Below are 22,077 nucleotides of genomic sequence, written 5' to 3' on the forward strand. Positions count from 1 at the left end.
TTTTTCGTTCACATGCCAAATATATTATCATGGACTCATGGTGGTATATCATGTTATATGCAATCTTTACACAAGGACCAAGGGTGCAACATGCTCTTGGACGGGGTACAGGGTTTAAGGGGCAAACCCTATGGCGAGGGTATCATATTTATATGGTTAATGAAAAGTTACGTGAATTTGACAATAATAAGTTGTTATTTGATCGTTAATATCAAACTTGGATTTTCAACTTTGGTTATTCGTACCAAATTGATCATCAATATGGTCTCATATAACAACTTTGGTAATCAATATTAAATATGGTTTTTGCGGCAATATTGGTCGTTGTATCAAAACGATTGTGTCGGTTTGTAACTGTAGTAGTTACGTGCAGTTGTAATCGTTAATTGTCACACCCCTTCATGAAACGTCGCAACTTGCAACGATTCATGGAAATGATTCAACCGTATATCCTGGATATCAGTTGGTTTGTTTTATACAACGCTTTTACACCTTTGTTTTTTCTCAAATCACATCTCGTTATCAAGAACACTTTATGTCTTATTCTATTAGAGATTTCGTTCATGCCAAAGTCTTTAATATGAAAACGATCACATCTCGTACCTGAAACATCTACAATCGAGTCTTTCATAAACGAACGAACATTAACACACATTTTATTCGTTCATTTGTATTCATTTAAATGTTAATAAAAACTCAAGTAGTTATATTATATAAGTATAAAAGACATAAAAATAAACATAAAAGAGTCTTCTTTAATTTATATCTATACGTACATTTGCGTTCATTTATGTCTTTTCTGCTATGTTCGTTATACGTTCGTGAACTAGTCGTCTGATTTTTAAACGAACATCAACGAACACGAACTTTCCCATTTTCTTAACAAACAAACACGAACACAAGAAAGCGTCTGATTAAATGCTCGATTAAACTTAAACGAAACGAACAGACGAACACAAACATGCCCGCGTTACACAAAACACAAGGACTATCATGTCAAAACTTAATAATATCCGCCAATCCTTAACCATAATATAAAACACGCAGATAGAATTTTCTAGAACAGAAGCAAATAATAATCTGCAAGCCCTAACTGACTCTGTGACGTCATCAGCCGGTACGGCAGTGCTCCTCCGTGGTAACCTCACCGGAATCCTTTTTTATCTTCATTTACATATACTTACTACTTATTCGTATTCCAATTGATTTGATTCGTCTTATTCCTAATAGATTTCAGTGTTCTAGGGCTTGTAATGTGCGCGAATTTGTTTTATGCGTTTTAAGCTGGATTATAGTGTATTATTAATCGATTGATGATTGTGCATGCTAATACGGAGCTGAATTGTTGCTTACGAGCTTATAGATATCGATGTTCTAGCCTTCTAGGGCTTGTAATGTGCGTGAGTTTGTGTTATGCGTTTTAAGCTAGGTTATTGTGTAGTATTAATTGATTGATGATTGTATATGCTCATACGGAGCTGAATTGTTGCTTACGAGCTTATAGGTTTCGATGTTTTAGGGATTGAATGTGCGCGAATTTGTTTTTATGCGTTTTAAGCTGGATTATAGTGTATTATTAATCGATTGATGATTGTATATGCTCATATGGAGCTGAGTTGTTGCTTACGAGCTTACAGATTTCGATGTTCTAGTCTTCTAGGCTTGTAATGTGTTCGAATTCGTTTTATGCGTTTTAAGCTGGATTATAGTGTATTATTAATCGATTGATGATTGTGTATGCTCTTATGAAGCTGAATTGTTGCTTACTTGCTTATAGATTTCGATGTTTTAGGGATTCAAATGTGCGCGAGTTTGTTTTATGTGTTTTAAGCTAGATTATAGTGTATTTTTAATCGATTGATGATTGTATCTGCTCTTACGGAGCTGAATTGTTGCTTACGAGCTTATAGATTTCGATGTTCTAGCCTTCTAGGGCTTGTAATGTGCGTGAATTTGTTTTATGCGTTTTAAGCTAGGTTACTGTGTATTATTAATCGATTGATGATTGTATATGCTCATACGGAGCTGAATTGTTTCTTACGAGCTTACAGATTTCGATGTTTTAGTCTTCTAGGGCTTGTAATGTGCGTGAGTTTGTTTTATGCGTTTTAAGCTAGATTATAGTGTATATATTAGTTAATTGGTGATTGTGTGTGTACGGAGCTGAATTGTTGCTTACGAGCTTACAGATTTCGATGTTCTAGCCTTCAGTTGATTGGTAATTGTATTTGCTCATATGGAGCTGATTTGTTGCTTACTTGCTTATAGAATTTTGATGTTTTAGGGCTTCTATTGTGCGTAAATTTGTTTTATGTGTTTTAAGCTAGATTATCGTGTATTTTTAATTGATTGATAGTTGTGTATGCTCTTATGAAGCTGAATTGTTGCTTACTTGCTTATAGATTTCGATGTTTTAGGGATTCAAATGTGCGCGAGTTTGTTTTATGTGTTTTAAGCTAGATTATAATGTATTTTTAATCGATTGATGATTGTATTAGCTCATACGGCACTGAATTGTTACTTTGGGCTTTTAATGTGTGCAAATTTGTTTAATCACTAGATGTTTGTATTTGCTTATATAGCACTGAGTTGTTGCTTACGTGCTACTAGATTTTAATTATCCAGAGCTTCTAATGTGTGTGGCTGTACGCATTTGTTTAATCGCTAGATGTTTGTATTTGCTCATATAACACTGGATTGTTGCTTACTTGCTTATAGATTTCACTGTTCTTGGGATTCAAATGTGTGCGAATTTGTTTTCGCGCTTTAACCTAGGCTATCATGATTGTATTAATTGATTGATCATTGTATTTGGCTATTTGCTCATATGGCATTGAATTGTTGCTTCCTTGCTTATAGATTTCAATGTTCTAGAGTTTCTAGTGTTCACGAATTCGTTTAATCGCTAGATGTTTGCATTTGTTTATGTAGCACTGAATTGTTGCTTACTTGCTTACAGAGTTTAAGGTTCTAGGGCTTTTAATGTCTGCGAATTTGTTTAATCACAAGATGTTTGTATTTGTTAATATAGCACTGAATTGTTGCTTACTTGCTTATAGATTTCAATGTTCTAGGGCTTCTAATGTGCACAAATTTGGTTAATCGCTAGATGTTTGTATTTGCTCTTATAGCACTGGATTATTGCCTATATGCTTCTAGGTTTCAATGACCTAGGGCTTCTAACATGCACGGATTCGTTTCTGCTTTAAATTATAGTGTATTTTATAATCGTTGATACGTGTATTTGCTCATATATCATTGAATTGTTGTTTACTAGCTTATAGATTTCAATGTTCTAGGGCTTCTAATGTGCATGAGTTTGTTAACTGTGGTTGAACCTAAATCATTGTATATTTTAATTGCTCGATGTTTGTATATGCTTATACGGCACTGAATTGTCGCTTATAAGAAACCGGAGATGATATCACTATGATTGGAATGAAAACATGTTATTATTGTCTTTCATATATCTTTTGATTTGTATGATAGTTTTTATAAACAGTAAACGCGCCAAGCTTGAGCCCGACCAGGCTCGTGCTTGGCTTGTTTTGACTTACAAGAGCCTGAGCTCGGCTTGTTTCGAGCTCTGTTTCTAAAGCTCGATCTCGGCTTGTGAGTCGTTTTTTCAGGCTCGGGCTCGGACGTTTATTATTTGCTATTTATAGACGTTTGTCATTTTTTTATATATTTTGACAAAAACATTAAATGTATCTAAGCTTGGATTGAGCTCGTGTAGTAGCTTAAACGAGCCAAAGCTCTGCTTGAGGTCGGCTGCACAGTGTGAAATTAATGCATAGAACTCCAAATTAGGTAAAACTTGAAAATACACGAGGCTCGAGCTTTGGATCGATAACTAAACAAGCTTTATATCGGGCTCGGATCGTTTCGAGCTTTTTATCGATCCAATCTCAAGTAGCTCAGGAGCGGCTTGGCTTGTTTGCCTTAACGAGTGTTAGTGTATCACTCACATATGTTCATCCAGTAGTTTTTGTTTGTTGTAAATGGTGAATTGATCTAAATACATTTTGCAAGAATGCCTGGGATTTGCAGAAGTTTTTTAAAATTGACATGTTAACTGTTTTGCATGTGTATTACAAAATGATTTTGCATTATGATAAAAAAAATTAACAAAATGATTTTAATCTAATTTACCAAAAGTTTGGCTGTTAACAAATGCATTCAAGGTTATTTATCAGTGTATCACATGTTGCATTATCAGTTTATTCTGGTTTTATTCTCATTTGTTGTGATGATGATAACTAACTCTATCACACGATTGCAGATCGGGCTATATATTGTTTAACAACCTTAAGAATGTCTAGCAGAGAAGATTCAGACATTGATGATGATTTTAGTGACCTCTACAAGGAATATACTGGTCCACTAAAATCTAATACCACTAGTGTTCCTGAAACCACAAAAACAAGCAAAAGGTCTCATGCTGATTCGGATGAAGAACAAGAAACCCTTGACCCTAACGCGGTTCCCACTGATTTTACCAGCCGTGACGCTAAGGTTTGGGAAGCAAAATCTAAAGCTACCGAAAGGAACTGGAAAAAAAGAAAGGAAGAAGAAATGATTTGTAAACTATGTGGAGATTCCAGTCATTATACACAGGTATTTGTTACAGTGACGTAAAGTAGATTTTACTAGCTTGTCTGATTGATTATTGTAACTATTGGGGATGTTTGGGATTGCTTATATAAACAGCTTATGTTAATGAGTATTCGAGTGCTCTTGTTTTTTACACTAATTTCAACTATTTTTTGGGGTGTTCAATGTATGGTTTAAATGTACTAGGGTTGTCCATCTACTCTTGGGGCTAGTCGCAAGTCTCAAGATTTATTTGAAAGGGTTCCTGCAAGAGACCCTCAAGTAAAAGCACTTTTCACTGATAGGGTGGTTAAAGAAATTGAGAAGGATATTGGGTGCAAAATCAAAATTGAGGAAAAATTTATAATTGTTAGTGGCAAAGATGGAAAGATATTATCGAAGGGTGTGGATGCTGTTTTCAAAATTAAGAGCGAGGGTAGCAAAACAGGTGAATCCAATTCCAACACACGTGAATCTAATTCCAGGTCACCAAAAGGAAGAATTCTTGTTGTATCTAAAGTAGGACCCACTGATTCTCAGAGGTCTAACCCTAGTCCAAGATATCCTTCAAACCATGAACAGAGGTCAGGCCGACCAGATAAAGTGATTAAAGAACATGTGCGTGAGGAGTTTCAGAAGTACCCGAGGGGATCCCCACAAGGTAAAGACCACGATGCCTAATTTGTTTTGGGTTTGGCCGTTTGGGTTGGTGGTCCATTTGTGTGACACAACCATGAACCGGATCTGATTAGTTAATCATGTTGAAAAATTGAACCCTGACTTGGATACGTTTATTAAACAAGCTAGCACTATCAACTCGCTTGTATGACTAGTATCATTGATATGGATAACTTAACTACTAAAAGATCAAAATCAGTCCCTGTTTTTCAAAATCAATATTAGACTCTGTTTTCGATCAGTTTAACTGGAAAGCTCGTCATTTTAATCAAATATAAATTCTATTTTTATTATATAGAATCTCTTTTTGATCCTTCTGTGGTTTATAGTGTATTACTTATGAAATATCATTTTGGTGGCTAAAAATTTGTAATAGTTGTAATAACGTTTGGTTGTTTATTTGTATATGTTCAGCTAGAGGTAAGTGACTAAGTTGTTATATTCAAGAATTATGTGTTGGGTTCTTTAGTAACTTTCTGGGTGGCTCTGAAATCTGAATTGAAACGATTGAAAGAATCTTGAATCAAAGTGTTTAACACACTCTTCATTTGGTGAAATAGCTTATGGGAATGATGGCATTCACATCCGATCAACACATTCAAAATCTCCCGCTCGCCGTCCACCGTACCCTGGTGGATCATATGACACAAAAGATAATCACAAATATGGACCACCCGGGCCTGGGCCCATTTCACAGCATAGTCATCAGGAAGCCCATTCTACATTCTCACTAGCGTTGGAGGAATTAGAGTTGGAATATAAGAGGGATGCAATGGATATTGCAAAAATTAGAGATAAGGCGGAAGATGAAGAGAATTATAGGCATCGTCAGGTAATGACGTTTCCTTAATTTCTAATTTTTGTGCGTAGTGTCTTGTGACCTTCTGACATCTTTTTGTGTGCACGTGCAGGCTATTGAACAAATTAGGGGAAATTACATGAAAAGGTTGGCTACAATTAGGGAAATGCATGCAAAACAGTGGGAACAATTTCTTCAACTGGAAACACGAAAAAGACAGCAAGAACCCCGTCAACAAATGTCTAATGTAGGATTTAGTGGTTATAGAAATGATAATCATTATGATTATGTTGATGCTGCTGCTGCTGCTAATCCTTATAATAATAATATGCCAATGGAATCAAGATTAAGGTATCCAGAAATTGAAAACAATCCTTCTTTGAGGTCCAATAATTATGATTTTCAACGCCCAAGGCACGGGGATCATGGGGAAGCATATAATCGATATTAAATCATCTCTCTGAGTAAATAAGGTGAGTTGTCTTTACTTTTCAGGATAATTAAATAGATATTATATTATTTCAAAAACATGAGTTATGGTATAATTGACTTTATAGGTTACCCTATGTGTGTCTTTGGCTTCATTTATATACCATTTCTGATTACAAATATCTCGGATGATGAAAATGACGTTTAAAGGTTTTCCGAAATACAACATTTTGTCAAATGTATTTGTCGTTTGCTAGCTTTTTTGGAGAATTTTTGTCATCTTTTATGTTTTTTGGACTTATGGTGCATAGTTTTTTAGTGATTTTTTGAACTTTTTCTGAACCCTTGAACCCTATAAACTGTGGTGCTTTTTTTATTCTTACACCACTTTGCTTGCAAATATTCAGGGGCTGGTGTTCATGTCGGGAAGGTATAATTGACTTTATAGGTTACTCTATGTATGTATTTGACTTCATTTATATACCATCTCTGATTACAAAAAAGTATCTAGGATGATGAAAATGACGTATAAAGGTTTTTCGAAATACAACATTTTGTCATTTGCCAGCTTTTTTGGATTATTTTTGTCATCTTATATGTTTTTTGGACTTATGGTGCGTCGTTATATAGGGATTTTTTGAATCTTTCCTGAACCCGTAATCCATATAAACCGTGACGTTTTTTTTTTGTATTATTCTTACACCACTTTGCTCGCAAATATTCAGGGACTGGTGTTCATGTCGAGAAGGTATTCATCGAGCTTTTCACATATGGTAAATTAACCACCTTCCTGTTTAATTTTGAAATAGTTTCTACGTATGCTATTACTCTTATTTAAGGAGATCATGGGTTGTTAAGATGAACATAACTCTCTTTGCTTAGTAGTTCTTTTTTTGTTTTTAGATATTTTTATGAGTAGTTGGTGGATTTTATCTCACATTTGAACATTTGGTTCGTGGGGGAGTCGTATATTTTATCCTTGATTCTTCGCCTCCTTAAAATATTGGACCTCTCACTTTATCATGCAACACATTCTTTTAGGAGAGTATAATGAGTCATAGCTCTGAGGTTAAGGGTTTGGATTATATATGTGACGGAACTTGTCCTTTTAAATAGAAGGGGGTGAAAATATTATGATTTAGAATTAAGTTTATACACTTAAAATTCCAATATATTTCACCAAATAATAAATCTGTTTGGGCTATCAAAAATCATATATTGCCACTTCTGAGTCCAAAAATATTATCGAAAATATTTGGGCTATTTATCAAAATATATGGACTATATTTAGAATTCTGAGCCGAAAAACAAGAGGGGTCGGAATCCCTTCTTGTCCCATTAAAGTTCCGCCCATGGATTATATGATTTTATTTGTTTTAGGGTTAGTATGGGGAAACATGGTTTTATTTGTGTTCGGGTTTAGTCTAATGTTTTTGACAAACGTAAGAATCATATGAGAAAGTTGCTTTAGAAATTGATTTGCTTTAGAAACATCTTAGGCCGCATGCTTCTTTCGGACTGAATGCAATATCTTAGGGTTAGGGGTTAGGATGCTTGGTATTAATATTAGGAGGCTTCCTTCTTGTCATGGTATTAGCATCATAGTTAAAGTTTTAATTTTGAGTTTAATATTTGCTGAACGAAAACATGTTACGTTTGACCTCTACAACATGGATTAAACATGTTAATCTTACACACACCATCGCAACCTATTATGATCTTGTTTTAGATTAAAAATATGAAGTTGAGACGACTTTGCTAAAAAGATTAAACAAGACTAACATGCTAAAGTGGCATTGCATACGTCTAATTTTATTGAAATCGTTAGAAAATACATTGATGTGAACTCTCGGCTTTGAATTTTCATGTCATAAAAGTTATGCATATATTTTGGTTTTCAACGGAAATGAGATTATTCAGGAATACGCATTGAATGTCAGCTTTGAATTTTCAGGTCATAGAAGTTATGAGTATATTTTGGTTTTTAACGGAATCTTTACAATGCCCTTACCACCTCATTTTGTTTTTTATCACATTCATTTTTACATAAAACAATATTCAATCACATTATGCCCCTATGGCCCCTCTTTATCTCCACAAGATGCATGATTGATTATTTGTTATGTCAGAAATGATGAATAGAAAATATTTATGGCTCGTTTTAACACGGCATGTTTTGAGAAGTAACCCAATCCCCTTATGTTATACTAATTGTTTTTCTTCCAAGCGAAAATTATCGGAATGCCAGTGCTATATCCACAGGAAGAAATCTTATTATTCCCAGTTAGGCACTAAATGTGTTATATTATATTACTGTGTTTGTGGGGTTACTGGTTGCTGTATATTTAGTGTTGTGAAACCTTTAGCAGAGATTCATAAGTTGATTATGAGTGTTGTGGTGGCCTGGTGAGGCGTCTTAAGTATAAGTTTAACACTAACAATTCAATATACTCTCATACTATTAACAAATTATTCTTTTGCAACTTGCAAAACACTATCAATTGTAGCAAGTAGGAACCGATTAAGACTCAAAACACTAACATTAATCACTAAAAATTGAAAATTAAGGCTTAAAACACTGATATCGGGAATTTCGATGAAATATCAGTCAATATCGTCGGTACTGATATTTCACATGAGGACCGATAATCGAGATACCTCCAAAATTGACTGCATAGGCTTATATATGTGTAGAGGTTGCACAAACTGGGTATTTTCAAGAGCCGGAACTTGGTAGGAACCGGTTTAGAGTATAGTCGGGTATTTGACCGGGTTTTTTCCGGGCCAGGTCGGGTTTTGAACGGCTATTTCCGTTCTGGCGGGTCTGGGTTAGTTAAGGTTCCGAGGAGAAATCCTATACCGGGTCGTATCAATCGGTTTTGGGTCGGTTATGGTACACTGGGTCTGGTCCAGAACCGGGTATTTTGTGCACCTTTATATGTGTACGGTGTATATATCAGATTTTCAGTTGAATAAATGTTTTATTTTGTCAAACTATGCAAGGAGTATGAAGAGGCCTCGAACCCGGTTTCTTACATCCTTTCAAATAATTGAAAAATCATTAACTACTAATTAATAAACAATAATTCAAATTGGTCGACCAAGTGACTTATGACTAGTAACTACCCCCACCAAAAGTAGCCTTGATACGACTAGTTCATGTATCCACTTGCAGGACACATTATGCTCTATCTTAATGTTGATAACTTCGTACGATGGAAAAGTTATACATATCGAGTTTAGGGTATTAATTTGTATTTGACGTGTTGTTATGTACTAGCCGTTTAAGCCCCTTAATCGTTCTTAATCATATGGTTCACATCCAAGTAGGTTTAATAATTATGGAGACTTTAGTATATTATGTATCAAGGGTACAATTATTATTAAATGTAATGGTATATGTAGCAATCTGAAATTTTATTATTCATCCATTCGTTTTCAAAAAATTTATTAGTCATATTTAGTTTAAATATCTTGTATTTGACAAGATCTTATGTTTTATTGTTTATTTTTAAGATAAAGTATGTTGTTAGTAAGTAAATAACCGTCAATGTTTACTCCCAGTACATATTGTGGACTTCACGCCTAGGAAAGGTTTTCACTTAGCTGTTATCATACAGGAAAACATGGAAAATAGTAATGTGTTACTAGAGTTTGGATCAAATACAAACATGATGGTGTGTAATACGTTTTTTGACGAATAATTTTTTGGGTTTAGTTTTATTACCGTAAATAACGTAGCCGGTACCAATCGAATTTACGCCAACTTATGAAAACGACGTCCGGGTATTACCAACACACAGTGCACCCCAGCGCGTCCCGGGTAACTACCTAGTTCATTTTTATTGGTGTATTTAGACTCCAGTCACTCCACGACAAATAATTCTTTTGGGGGTAAGGATTGGAAGACAAAGTCTTGATGTTTTGTTCACTTTTCCTTTAAATGCCATTTCATGCATAATATTCAACACCCTTTCTAGGCCGCCATTTTAAATTCTTGAATTTCTGTTTTTATTTAAATGGAAAACAAATTTTATCATTCAACTTGACATGATTACATTTAAAAGAATTAAATCAAACGTTGTCATACTTTGATGAAGACCCAAGTTATACGACCATAAACCTTCATCATTAAAGATATTTTTGAATTGTGAGAAAATGATATCTTCAACCATGTTAAACATAATGTTTCATGAAAGTAACTCAAATTGAACAAGAAGTAAATGACCATCTTATCAAACTTTTTATATAAATGATTGACATAAAAGTTTTTTAAAAAATGTTATATGAACTTGAATAAAAGAAGAATAATTAAATTAAACAAGTTTATTTATTATTTATTTATTTATCTTTTGGGTGACGACGTACATCCTTAATTTAACGTCACCTAAATAGTCACGTTAGGGTTTGATTTGAACAATTATCACTTGATTGCAATGTTTTAAAAACCGATATTTTACTTGTACCGGATTGAGCTAAAAGATGGTACAACCAGTTAAACCGGATTATATCAGGAGGTTCAACTGGTTGAATAATTTATCTTATAATTTCCTAAAAATGTAACTTTATTTCAAAAATAACCCAAAACTGAATGATTCCTATAACAAAAAATAATCCAAAAGCTAATTCATATTAAAAAAAAGTAATGTAAAAGCACTCAAATTTAAAAAAATAGTCATAAAGTTTACACGTCTAAATGTTAATAGTTGGGTTAAAGGTAACTTCGAAAAAATATGGGCCGCAAATATCAAAATTTTATCGGGCTTAAAACCGGTTTGCCGGTAAAAAACCGGTATTTTAGACAAAAATCGCCGGTACGATGTTTTAGCAAACCGGTCAAAAATACCGGACTCAATATACCGGTCTACTATGTGAAATCCGGTTTAACCGGTTCAACCGGCCGGTTTGAACCGGTCTTTAAAACACTGCTTTATTGATGAGAATTACCGACGTCACTAAGCAAACAAACAGTCAATGGTTCTGATAACACTAACCCGATTTCTTATATTATTCATTGTAAGAATAAGGTGTTTGATGAAATATACATCCTAATGGTTCGATGGAGTATCTAACTTATTAAGAATTTTGATATTTAGATTATTCAATTACTAGTAACCTTAATTGATTTTAAATCTTTGAAAGCCATTCAAATACACATATAGATACAATTAAATAAATCAAGTGGGTCAAGTTAATTACGTGATTTGTAGATTTTTAGTGACGTGGTAGATTATTTGGAAGTTGGTAAGTCCGCATGTGAGGTGGGATGTGAGCCAATGGCATGCGAAACTGGCAGAAACACCGACCCGCCCCTGGCCCTCAGTGTAGTCATTTTCCTTCCCAACTGGTGACTAGCCACCGACACAATGAATAAATACTTTTATAAATATGAGGTAGCGTTTGGTACGCATGAATGACATGCAAAATAGTTAGAGCCGTTAGTAAAGAACTGTAAATAGGGATGTTAGGTTGTTCAATGAAATGGAATCAACGATTATACAATGATCACATTCCTTTTAAACACATCAAAACCATTTTTTTTCATCCCAAACTTTTTATTCCATTCAATTCCCCCTTTCAACATACTTACTTGACACAATTATCAGACCACCAGCGTCATTGCCACCCTTTCCCAGTCATCACATCCACCATCACTACCTCCGGTGTTAGCCTGCCACCACAATCATTGATGTTGCCAACTTCACTGCGAGCACCGTGCTGCGCTATTACCATTTTTTTACTTTGATAAATTTTCTTTAGTTTTAGCTACAGTATGTTAGTCATGTTATTTCATTATCACATCTTTTCATATCTATCAAGCAACGCAAATTAATAATTCATTTCATTCTCATACGTTAATCAAATAAGACAATAAAATTGTAATGATTAATTTCATTTCTTTTCCATTGCATTATCCATTTTATTTCCTTGTACCCAAACAGTTGCTACATTATTAATCATCCTTAAAAGGTTACTATTTTATTCAATTGCCATCCTAATTAATAAAACAAGGAAATGTGATGTACTATGTATACGCAAGGAGTAAATAACCATTAACTACCAATTATTAGTAAAATTTAATTGATCAACTATAAAAGTGACTGAGTACCCACTATAAATAGCCATGAATTTTTTTCTTGACTAGTTTATGGTACTATATAAAGAAAACATGACGCGTTTTTATTAAATTATCAAAGTCATCTTTATGTGTTGTGAAGTAGATAACTTCGTATAATGAAAAAGATATTAATGCTGAGTGAGTTTGAATTTAAATATTTGACGCGTTAATAATAATATAGACTAGTCGTAGAAGCGAAATATTTGAATCGTTCTCCATCATTATGGTTCACATCCAAGTAGGTCTAGTTTATTAATTATATGAACTTTAGTAAGAAATGTCACATGTATATGTAACAATACTTAAAGCCTATTATTTCATTTAAGTTATTTCATTATTTATCTTTAAGATATTTCGTTTGACAAAAAAAAGTATACTATTAATAGGTAAACAACAATAAATCTGATACATGTCGATAGACACTTACATAATATATGATAATATGGTATATATTACATTTTTAGTCACTCTAATAAACAAGGCAATTAGATTTTTTTTTTAAATAACTCGACCGTCTTTACTCTAACTTAATATTAGTGTAACATGTTATCTTTCAAGGCCCCGCGTGACGCTCCTGTTAGCCTTGGAGCCAACCAATTCGTACCACCAATGATTATAATCATTGGTTTCGTCTGGGCATTAACTCATTAGACGAACGACACAAGACATGATGAAGGTGGCACCCTATTCATAAGCGGATGGGATTCGATAGCTTCGGACAATTGGGGGCACCATTTGAGCCTCGAAACTCGAAAGATGACCCTGCGGCACAGGGGTTCTTAAATTATAAATAGTTGTTTCTTCATTTGATTCAAGTTCTAATTTCTTTTCTCCCTTTGTGCAATTTCTTTTCTTCCACGTATATATAGTTTCTTTTTATCCTAGTTCGCTGGTAATGGGTGCGTACGGTTCTGATCAGTGTCGGTTGACCCTTGTGAATTACTTTTTATGGGTATGTGTATATGTTAGAATCCCCTCGACCGCTATAAAATTTTGAACCAATCTTTTTCCGACCTCTGTGAAAAATTTTCCTAAATCCGTCACTGAAATTGATTGTTTTTAGCTCTAACTATTCGTATCATATGATACGACACTGATATGTGTGACCACGTCCACACGGACCACATCACTTACAACTATATATGAATCATGTTTGAATCTTTTGCATATAGTTACTATACAAAAGTTAAATTTAAAATATTATGTTTTATTTTTTTATCGATATATTTTCTTTAGATTGATTGTCAAAGGGCCGAAATCGTAAGACCATACATCATAAGTCCCAAGGTTTTCCGGTTTTCATTGAAATCACTTCGACTCAAACAAGAGAAACTAGTTTTATTAATTCCACAAATAATCAAAATGATATTTTTAAAAAATATATATTATTTTTATTTCTGATTTTGTTACCAAAACTAATAAAATAAAGAAAGTAGTTCATTTCACCAACCACTTCTGTCACTTATCCGAAACAATCTTCCCGAAAAGCCAAAATAACCTCTTTAGACGCCGAAATACAATCCTGTGAAAAGCCAAATTATAATCTCGTCGGATGCAAAAAAAAAAATAAAAATAATAATAATAAATCATGTCGATCCGACGGTTTTAGAGTAAGTGGTAGAATCTGGTTTACTAAAATCTTGTTGAATTAATGACTAAAGAGATGATTTTTTAGCGATCAACAATTAATTCTAATAATATACAAGAAATGGGCCTAGCAAGAAACTACCCCATACCAGGCAAAAACAACCAAACAAAGAAAACACCACAAAACAAACAATTTTAATCTAAAACCCCGCCAATCCAACCAAGTCAACAAGTAGACCATCTTCGATCTTTCCTCATCCAAAGCCCCAATTAACCACGAACTTTAACTTCCTCCACGAACCTAGTAAGTTGAATTGGTTTTCAATTGAACACCAACACAATCCTTGCCTTTCAGAAATACCAAATTAAAACCAATGAAATTAGATGTACCTTTTGAAAAAAAAAAATTGTTGGTCAAATAGACATTTTCTTGATATTAACTAGTCAAATAAAATTTGATTATTATCCATTTAATATAGGTTATGTAAGTAAATATATAAATGAACTGAATGTTCAATGAACTGTTTGTAAACCGCGTTGGCCCAAACGTATCAAACAAACGCACACGAGATATTGGGGTGACAACACTCAACTCTTTTCATATAACCAAACGAAATTAACAAACGAACGTAAATTTACTAACATACAAGGAGAAGAGACTCCTCTTGACTCTCTCTTATAAAACTAATAATCTAAACCCTATTTATATTCCTACTAAACTTGTTATCCAAGACAAACCTAACTTGGAAAATAAGACAAACTTATTCTAGAATAATCCATAATATTCTTACCATACTAAACATATATTAATATAAAACTTAACAAAACAAACCTGAACTTTAATCACTTAACAAATCAAGATTAAATCTTTAAACCATTCGGTTTGAAGTAGGTTTATGTTCGTTCATTTAATTAAACGAATGAACATCAATACATGTTTTGTTTGTTTATTTATATTCGTGAACTTTCGTTTACATTCGCTTAAGTTTAAAAGGTTAAACATGAACAAGTCCTTATTCGTATTCATTCGGAAGCGTATACGTAAGTCATGACCGTTACTATATCATTATCCTTCACCGACATCAAGTAACTAATCTAACCGGCTCTTTTTCGTTGACTATTCAAATAATATTATTATCATTGTTACCATACACGTTTTCAAGTCAAACATACATTCAGTTTCCAGCTCATGCATGCATTTATTAGGGTTAATGTCAAACTTGTAAATAATGTAACATCCAAGTGCTTTTTATAAACTTAACCACCATAAATACCACCATTTTTCATACCTAAATTATCAAGCAAAAATCATCCAAAACTACTCAAATGGAATTTAAATTCAAAGCTTTGCCTAAACCACTCAAACTCATTCTTTACATAACTCGTGTGCTTCTTAAACTCCATAAAAACCAAACAAAAGCACTCAAAAGAACCCTAAGCAACACTCATGGATCATATCACCTCAAGTCACAAACCCTAAATTCTCAAATTGATGCTTCCAATCTTTCACAAAAGACGTTGATTTTCGACGTCGAAGAAACCCTTTTGAGATCACCATCCGTGTTTTCGTACTTCATGTTGGTTGCGTTTGAATCCGGGAGTTTAATTAGGGCTTTCGTGCTTTTCGCTCTAAGCCCGCTTCTTTTTTTGTTAAATGACGAGTTATCGGTTAAGGTTATGGTTCTGGTGTCATTTTTTGGCATCAAGAAAGACGGGTTTCGTGTTGGGAGTTCGGTTTTGCCTAAGTTTTTGTTGGAAGATGTTGGTGTGGATGGTTTTGAGGTTTTGAGAAGAGGTAAGAAGAAAGTTGGTGTGAGTAAGTTGCCACAAGTCATGGTTGAATGTTGGTTAAAAGATTATTTGGAGTTTGATCATGTTTTTGGAAGAGAGTTAAAGGTTTGTGGTGGCTACTTTGTTGGTCTCATGGAAGAAAACAAGAACATTGTTAAAAATCGAATAAACGAAGTACTAGAACACGAAGATGAAGCGGTTTACTTCACGAGCAAGTCGTTTAAACACGAGTGGATTGCGTGTGGTAGCAAGGTTTATATGGTTAGCAATGGAGAAAAGAAGGCTTGGAAAATTCTTCCTAGAGAAAGATATCCAAAAGATTTAATATTTCATGACGGAAGATTAGCCTTCAGACCTGAACCCCTAAATATGCTGGTCATGTTCATGTGGTTCCCTTTCTCCGTACTTTTGTCCATTTTTCGAACCATGATCGCACTAACCACGCCTTATGGTGCATTGATCCCTATCTTAGCTTTCACCGGTATGCAACTCAAGCTCAAACACAATAACTCAACTCGAGACGTGACATCTAATAATAATAAACAACATAAAGGTCGCTTATACGTATGTAACCATAGAACGTTACTTGATCCGTTATACCTTTCCTTCGGACTCAAGAAACCATTCGCCGCAGTCACATACAGTCTCAGTAGAATGTCGGAGATCTTATCACCAATCAAAACCGTACGATTAACTAGAGATCGCGATCAAGATGCAAAAACAATTGACAAGATGTTAAAGCTAGGGGACCTTGTGGTTTGCCCTGAGGGGACAACTTGTAGGGAACCATATTTGTTGCGGTTTAGCCCCTTGTTCGCGGAGCTAAGCGATCATATAGTCCCAGTTGCATTAGATTGTCATGTGACAATGTTCTATGGGACAACAGCTAGCGGGTTAAAGTGTTTGGACCCATTTTTGTTCATGATGAACCCTAACCCGGTTTATTTGGTTCAGTTTCTGGACCAAATACATGGGGTCACGTCACGAGCTAGTGAAACACGATTTGATGTTGCAAATTACGTGCAAAGTGAGATTGGGAAGACATTGGATTTCGAGTGCACGATGGTTACAAGGAAAGACAAGTATCTTGTATTAGCCGGTAACGAAGGGGTCGTTTCGACAAGTAACAAGCGATAACGAATGAGTTCGAATCCTATTATCTTTGAACATGTTTCATGGATTATTATTGAGATACAAGTCAGTTATTTGGATTGAAGTTTTGATTCTTATATTGTAGAATATAATACTTTGTATTCATATTCTTTTAAGTTTTAAGTAAGTTGTATATATATATATTCATTTGCAAAATAATATTATTTTGTTTGGGTGCTTAGTATACAATAGAAATGAAACATATATATAGTCAAGTTTTGTAAAGTCTTTTATATTGAAGTGATAGTTTCAAATTATTTTATTGCTGCATAATGAATATTATTATTTATTTATTTTATCAAGAATTTTATATAGTTATTGGCATTTATAGATATATATATTAAATAAAAAATATATACATAACGGTATTTGTCATTTAGGCTAGCGAGTCAAGTCGAGCTTGATAAGTAAGCCCGAGCTCGTTCATTAAACAAACTTATCTTTAGACTAGAGCTTGGTTGATCTCAACCCTGTTTAAGCTTGGTTAACATCGAGTTTCTATCAAACTGAACTCAAGTAGTTCACAAAAGTGACTTGACTTGTTTATATAATTATACACCTACACCTGCCTAGTTGTTTCATGGCCCTCTAGCAACCAAGTGATTGCTTATTCATTCATAGTATCATACTACAAAACGATAACAAAAGAGGAACCTAGCATTTGAAGAGAGTACTAATTCTTTTCTTCTTTTTTTAAAACGTCAAATTAAATGCTCCTATAATTCTATAAACCATATATATCTTGCAACACGTAGTTGCCATTAAATGACATAGGAACAAAAAAATTGATTGTACCAAAGAACCAAACCGACAAGGACCCAAAACCATGTAGTTTTTTTGTTTTAATTCTAAAGATAATGAATTAAATAGTATAAGGGTGTGCAAGAAACTGAAAAATCCAAACCGAAAAAACCGAGCCGAAACAAAAACCGACGGTTCGGTTTTATGTTTTTGTAAAACCGAACTAACTGTTCGGTTTTGGTTTTTCATGTAATAAAAACCTAAAAAACCGAACCGAACCAAACCGTTTCCCAAAATTTTAATTTAAATAATTTTATATGTTGAGTTTATAAGAATTAATAAATATGTAACTCAAATATTTTTGGTTAAATGTATAATAGTCTATTACTCAGTTAACAATGAACAAAATTAGTTATACTTAAGTTCATTATTTAGTGCAAACTTTTTTGTCGGCCTCAAATTTTCAAGCTCAAATGGTAAAAACCAAAAAAACCAAAACCGAACCGAAACCAAAATGAAAACCGAAAAACCGTAACTGAAAAAATCGAAACCGAACGGTTTCCAAAAATCCAAAAACTGAAGTTATGGTTTTTGGTTTGGTTTTAGCCTAAACCGCACCAAACCGCACACCTAAAAATAGTATATAACCGCTCCAGGTCCATGTTTGGTTCAATTTATCGATGGCCCCTTAAGAAAATCTTTCAGTAATTGATTACGAATATTAAAGATGCCGTGTTCAAAAAAGTATCCAACCTCATATATCATCAACAAACAACGTGTTAGACGTGTTTCATTAGCTGCATTTTAAAGTTCCATGTTTTGATGTAATAATACATACATCTAGTTAGAATTTACAATCATTTAATCGTAAGAAATACATCTTTGCTACAAGGTCAAGATAGTGGTATTACTATATGTATTATAAATGTTAATCTCTTTCATATATTATATTTATAAATGCAATGTTTTTGGTCAAATAAATTTATTAAAATGCAATGTTCCCACAAGAGCTAGCAACTGTAGTTGACTTTTGCAATGATTTTATCCCGAATTCATGGAGCTGACAAGATACCGTTAATAATTTAATCTTTAGGAGCGATGCAAAATGCATAAACACCACACGTTATTGCCACATAAAATTATTTCTTGCACCTACACAACATTTATTAAGTTGATATCCCAATATCACATTATTATAAACAAATAATGGCATATACGTATTAATTTCGTATGTCAAAACATGTAGTAGATCGAGAAAACTATATATTATGCATGATCGAGACAGGCTCTAGAAGGAGTTAACTAACGCTAGGTATTTAGGTCTTCAATAGGATTTTTTTAACTACCAACAAAATTAAAATTTTATTAAAAACGCATCATACATCCGACCCAGGTCTAGCAAGACACTAACCCGAGGACCATGAAAGCCCAACAAAGCCACCAAGGAACGTTTACAAAACATGCATAGCTTAACTTTGAACCTACACCAATCCTCTCAAGACAAGCTAGACCCACCCGACCTATTCTTAACCTAAAGATATCCGAGTGCTTTTATATCCCCCACCACGGTTTCCACCATAACCGCCATGCCATTAAACACTATGTCATTTCGCGCCTTCCATAAGCACCACACCGACACCAAACAAACCGCGTGGAACAACTTTGCCTTTCGTTTTGAACTGTTTATAAATTTATATAACTCAAAGATATCCCGAATACCAAACGCGAAAATGTGCGGAACCACTTACACCAAACTGAAACCGCTTGCCACACCGCTTGAGCCAAACCGCAGGAAACAAAGACATGCTCAGTTGTCTCTTCCGAGTCACCACACGCGGGGCAATCCAAAGACCCGACAATAACATTGCGTTTTGCCAATAATGACAACATCGGGATCCTATCTAACTCCACCCACCACACTATATCTCTAATTTAGACTAAGGTTAAACAAAAATACATACTAAATGATGAAAATGATCATTAAGTTATTTGAGAAGACAAACATATTCGTTGTTAATTGTTTCGCTTTGAAACTATAATATTTGCAAAAAACACTGAATTCTCGGCTCGTTTTAGGCCTTCAAAAGGGTTGAATTGATCTTGTGTATGATTCCATTTTTTTCTCTCCTTTTAACATTTAGGACTCATTGTGTTAAGGTAATTTTATGCCTTCTAGTTGAACTAGATCGAATTGGTTATCACTCATTATTTGTTGATGATATTAGTGTTGTCGGGCTATTGGGTGATCAAGATTTGCTTATTATATTTCGGTAGGTTTGTAGGAATATATATGAAATTCTACCATCATTATAAATATTAATTTGAGTTCACACTTTCAATGTGGGTTCAGTATTATAGGTACTCTTTGGCTTGGTATAATAATGATTACTAGGTTCTATGGGAGCACCACCCTTGACTAGTCCAGAGTAGTGCCATGGCAAGGTTTCTAGGAGCGCTACCTTTTGACTAGGTCGTGTTGGGTGGCAAAAAAGATGTTTAGAAAAGATTTTCAGATGTTATCAAAATAAAGTAGCTAGTTGCTAAACCCGTACTCAAACTGAAGATCGGTAGTGACTTTGTAGTTAGTTATATATGTAATTATGTATGACTAACTAATAGTTTTGGGCTTTAACAGACATTGACTTGTTATAATGGTTGCTTTAATATTCTATGCATATGTGATTTTGGGCATATTCTATACATATGTGACTAACAGTAACATTGTAACTTATAATGTTTAACTAACTTACTCTTTGGTTTTAATATGCCTTGGTGTGATTTAATGGGTTGCTTTATGTTACATAAAGTAATGTTATGACGTACCCGTTAAGTGTTGGTTTGATCATGGTCAATGATTATGTCGATAATCAGTCAGTAATTCTCAATAGCATGCGACCGTAACATTCTACTTGCATTTTCAAGCAATCTTTTTAGGTTGTACCGAGTTCCGTCGGTAGTCCAATAATTTGTCGGTACGAACATAATGTATATTATAATGTAAAGAAAACATTATTAATAATTAAGTATTTAAGTTTTATTATAATCTATAATTCTATATCGATATATCTCTAGAACGTAGAAGAATATAAAACCAAAATAATTAATTCTCAGCCGAAATTGTAGTTAGACCATAAATTTATTGCAAGGGAATTTTTTAACTACAAGAATAAAAAAACAAAAGAAAAATAGATTTCGTTTAACAAAATAATCAAAATGTTTGAAATATATTATTTTTACAGCAAATTAGGTGCTAACATTAAATTTTGTAATTATGATACACGAATAAACAATGTGAAAGTCATGTCTATTAATATTTTTTTAACTTAGACACATAAAATACCACAACATTTTTTTTTCCACTTTTTATTTTTAATTTTTTATAATTATAATATATAGTATATTATAATGTACAAACCTAACGAATCATATAGCGCTTAACTATACTAAACAGATATTGATTGTTAAGAACAAAGCGGCAATGAGGAAAAAAAACAACACACTAGCACAAACGGATTAAACACACAAAAATGAAAGAATAACGAACACAACAAATTAACCTTACTAGAACAATATGCAAATTATATTACAATTATACTACGTTGTTTAAATAGGAGGTAACTAATGTACCTTTAATTAGGTACTTAAAACCGGCATCGTCCCATCTTATAGACCCAAAATCGAAAGCTCAAAAGCCTTTACGATCCATATGAAACAATGAACGAATATGAACATACAAAAAAATAAAAATTGAATTATATTAATTTGTTGGTTGGAGGGCAATGGAACACCTAGCTAGGCAGGTTGTTAATTGGAGTGTAAAAAAAAAAGAAAAATGGACCCTAGTCTTTATTATAAAAAGATGACACGACAATACGTGTATGTATGGATGTTGACAAACTAAATTAATTGGACCACAGAGTTAACATGGAAAAAATTTTTGTCACGCGTCTTTTTTGTAGGTCTTGCTTGGCCCAATTTTAGTTAAAGTTTTTAAAGAAGAAAAAAAAGAGGAGACGGTGCGGCCAACCGACTCATTCGAGATGTCTAGTTTAGCAACTTACAAACCCTAGTCTAGTCACTATATATCATTTTTATGTACTTGTAATCTTTATCACTCGGCAAAAGAGTATTTAATTACCACCCGTAAACATATGTCAGCCTAGATTGAACAACACTAAATTCCATGTTC

At 33.7% G+C, this 22,077-nt stretch overlaps 1 protein-coding gene and 1 pseudogene across 2 annotated transcripts; both read left to right on the top strand.

The window, feature by feature from the left end:
• The first annotated feature begins 1,054 nt into the window (after positions 1–1,054).
• On the top strand, positions 1,055–7,448 carry LOC143610001 (uncharacterized). Of its 2 annotated transcripts, none has more exons than XM_077084602.1 (6): positions 1,055–1,138; positions 4,283–4,617; positions 4,801–5,254; positions 5,832–6,103; positions 6,183–6,543; positions 7,225–7,448. In XM_077084602.1, exons 2-5 carry the CDS (start codon positions 4,315–4,317, stop codon positions 6,519–6,521), a joined length of 1,368 nt encoding a protein of 455 aa, XP_076940717.1. In that variant the 5' UTR covers positions 1,055–1,138; positions 4,283–4,314; the 3' UTR covers positions 6,522–6,543; positions 7,225–7,448. The 2 variants fall into 2 exon arrangements, with proteins under 2 accessions (XP_076940717.1, XP_076940718.1); XM_077084603.1 differs by lacking the exon at positions 7,225–7,448 and adding an exon at positions 6,907–6,924.
• Positions 7,449–15,292: 7,844 nt separating this feature from the next.
• On the top strand, positions 15,293–17,325 carry LOC143610024 (putative glycerol-3-phosphate acyltransferase 3 pseudogene; annotated as a pseudogene).
• The last annotated feature ends 4,752 nt before the right edge of the window (positions 17,326–22,077 follow it).

This window comes from Bidens hawaiensis, unplaced genomic scaffold (assembly GCF_021521415.1).
Source record: "Bidens hawaiensis isolate Kalapana, Puna unplaced genomic scaffold, B.hawaiensis_p1.1 tig00023535_1, whole genome shotgun sequence".
NCBI classification, from domain to species: domain Eukaryota; kingdom Viridiplantae; phylum Streptophyta; class Magnoliopsida; order Asterales; family Asteraceae; genus Bidens; species Bidens hawaiensis.

Excerpts from the sequence above, each read along its gene's own strand:
- LOC143610001 (XM_077084602.1), top strand. The coding sequence starts at position 4,315 with ATGTCTAGCAGAGAAGATTCAGACATTGATGATGATTTTAGTGACCTC. Across the intron at positions 4,618-4,800 it reads ATTCCAGTCATTATACACAG|GGTTGTCCATCTACTCTTGG; the intron begins GTATTTGTTACA and ends TAAATGTACTAG. Across the intron at positions 6,104-6,182 it reads AGAATTATAGGCATCGTCAG|GCTATTGAACAAATTAGGGG; the intron begins GTAATGACGTTT and ends GTGCACGTGCAG.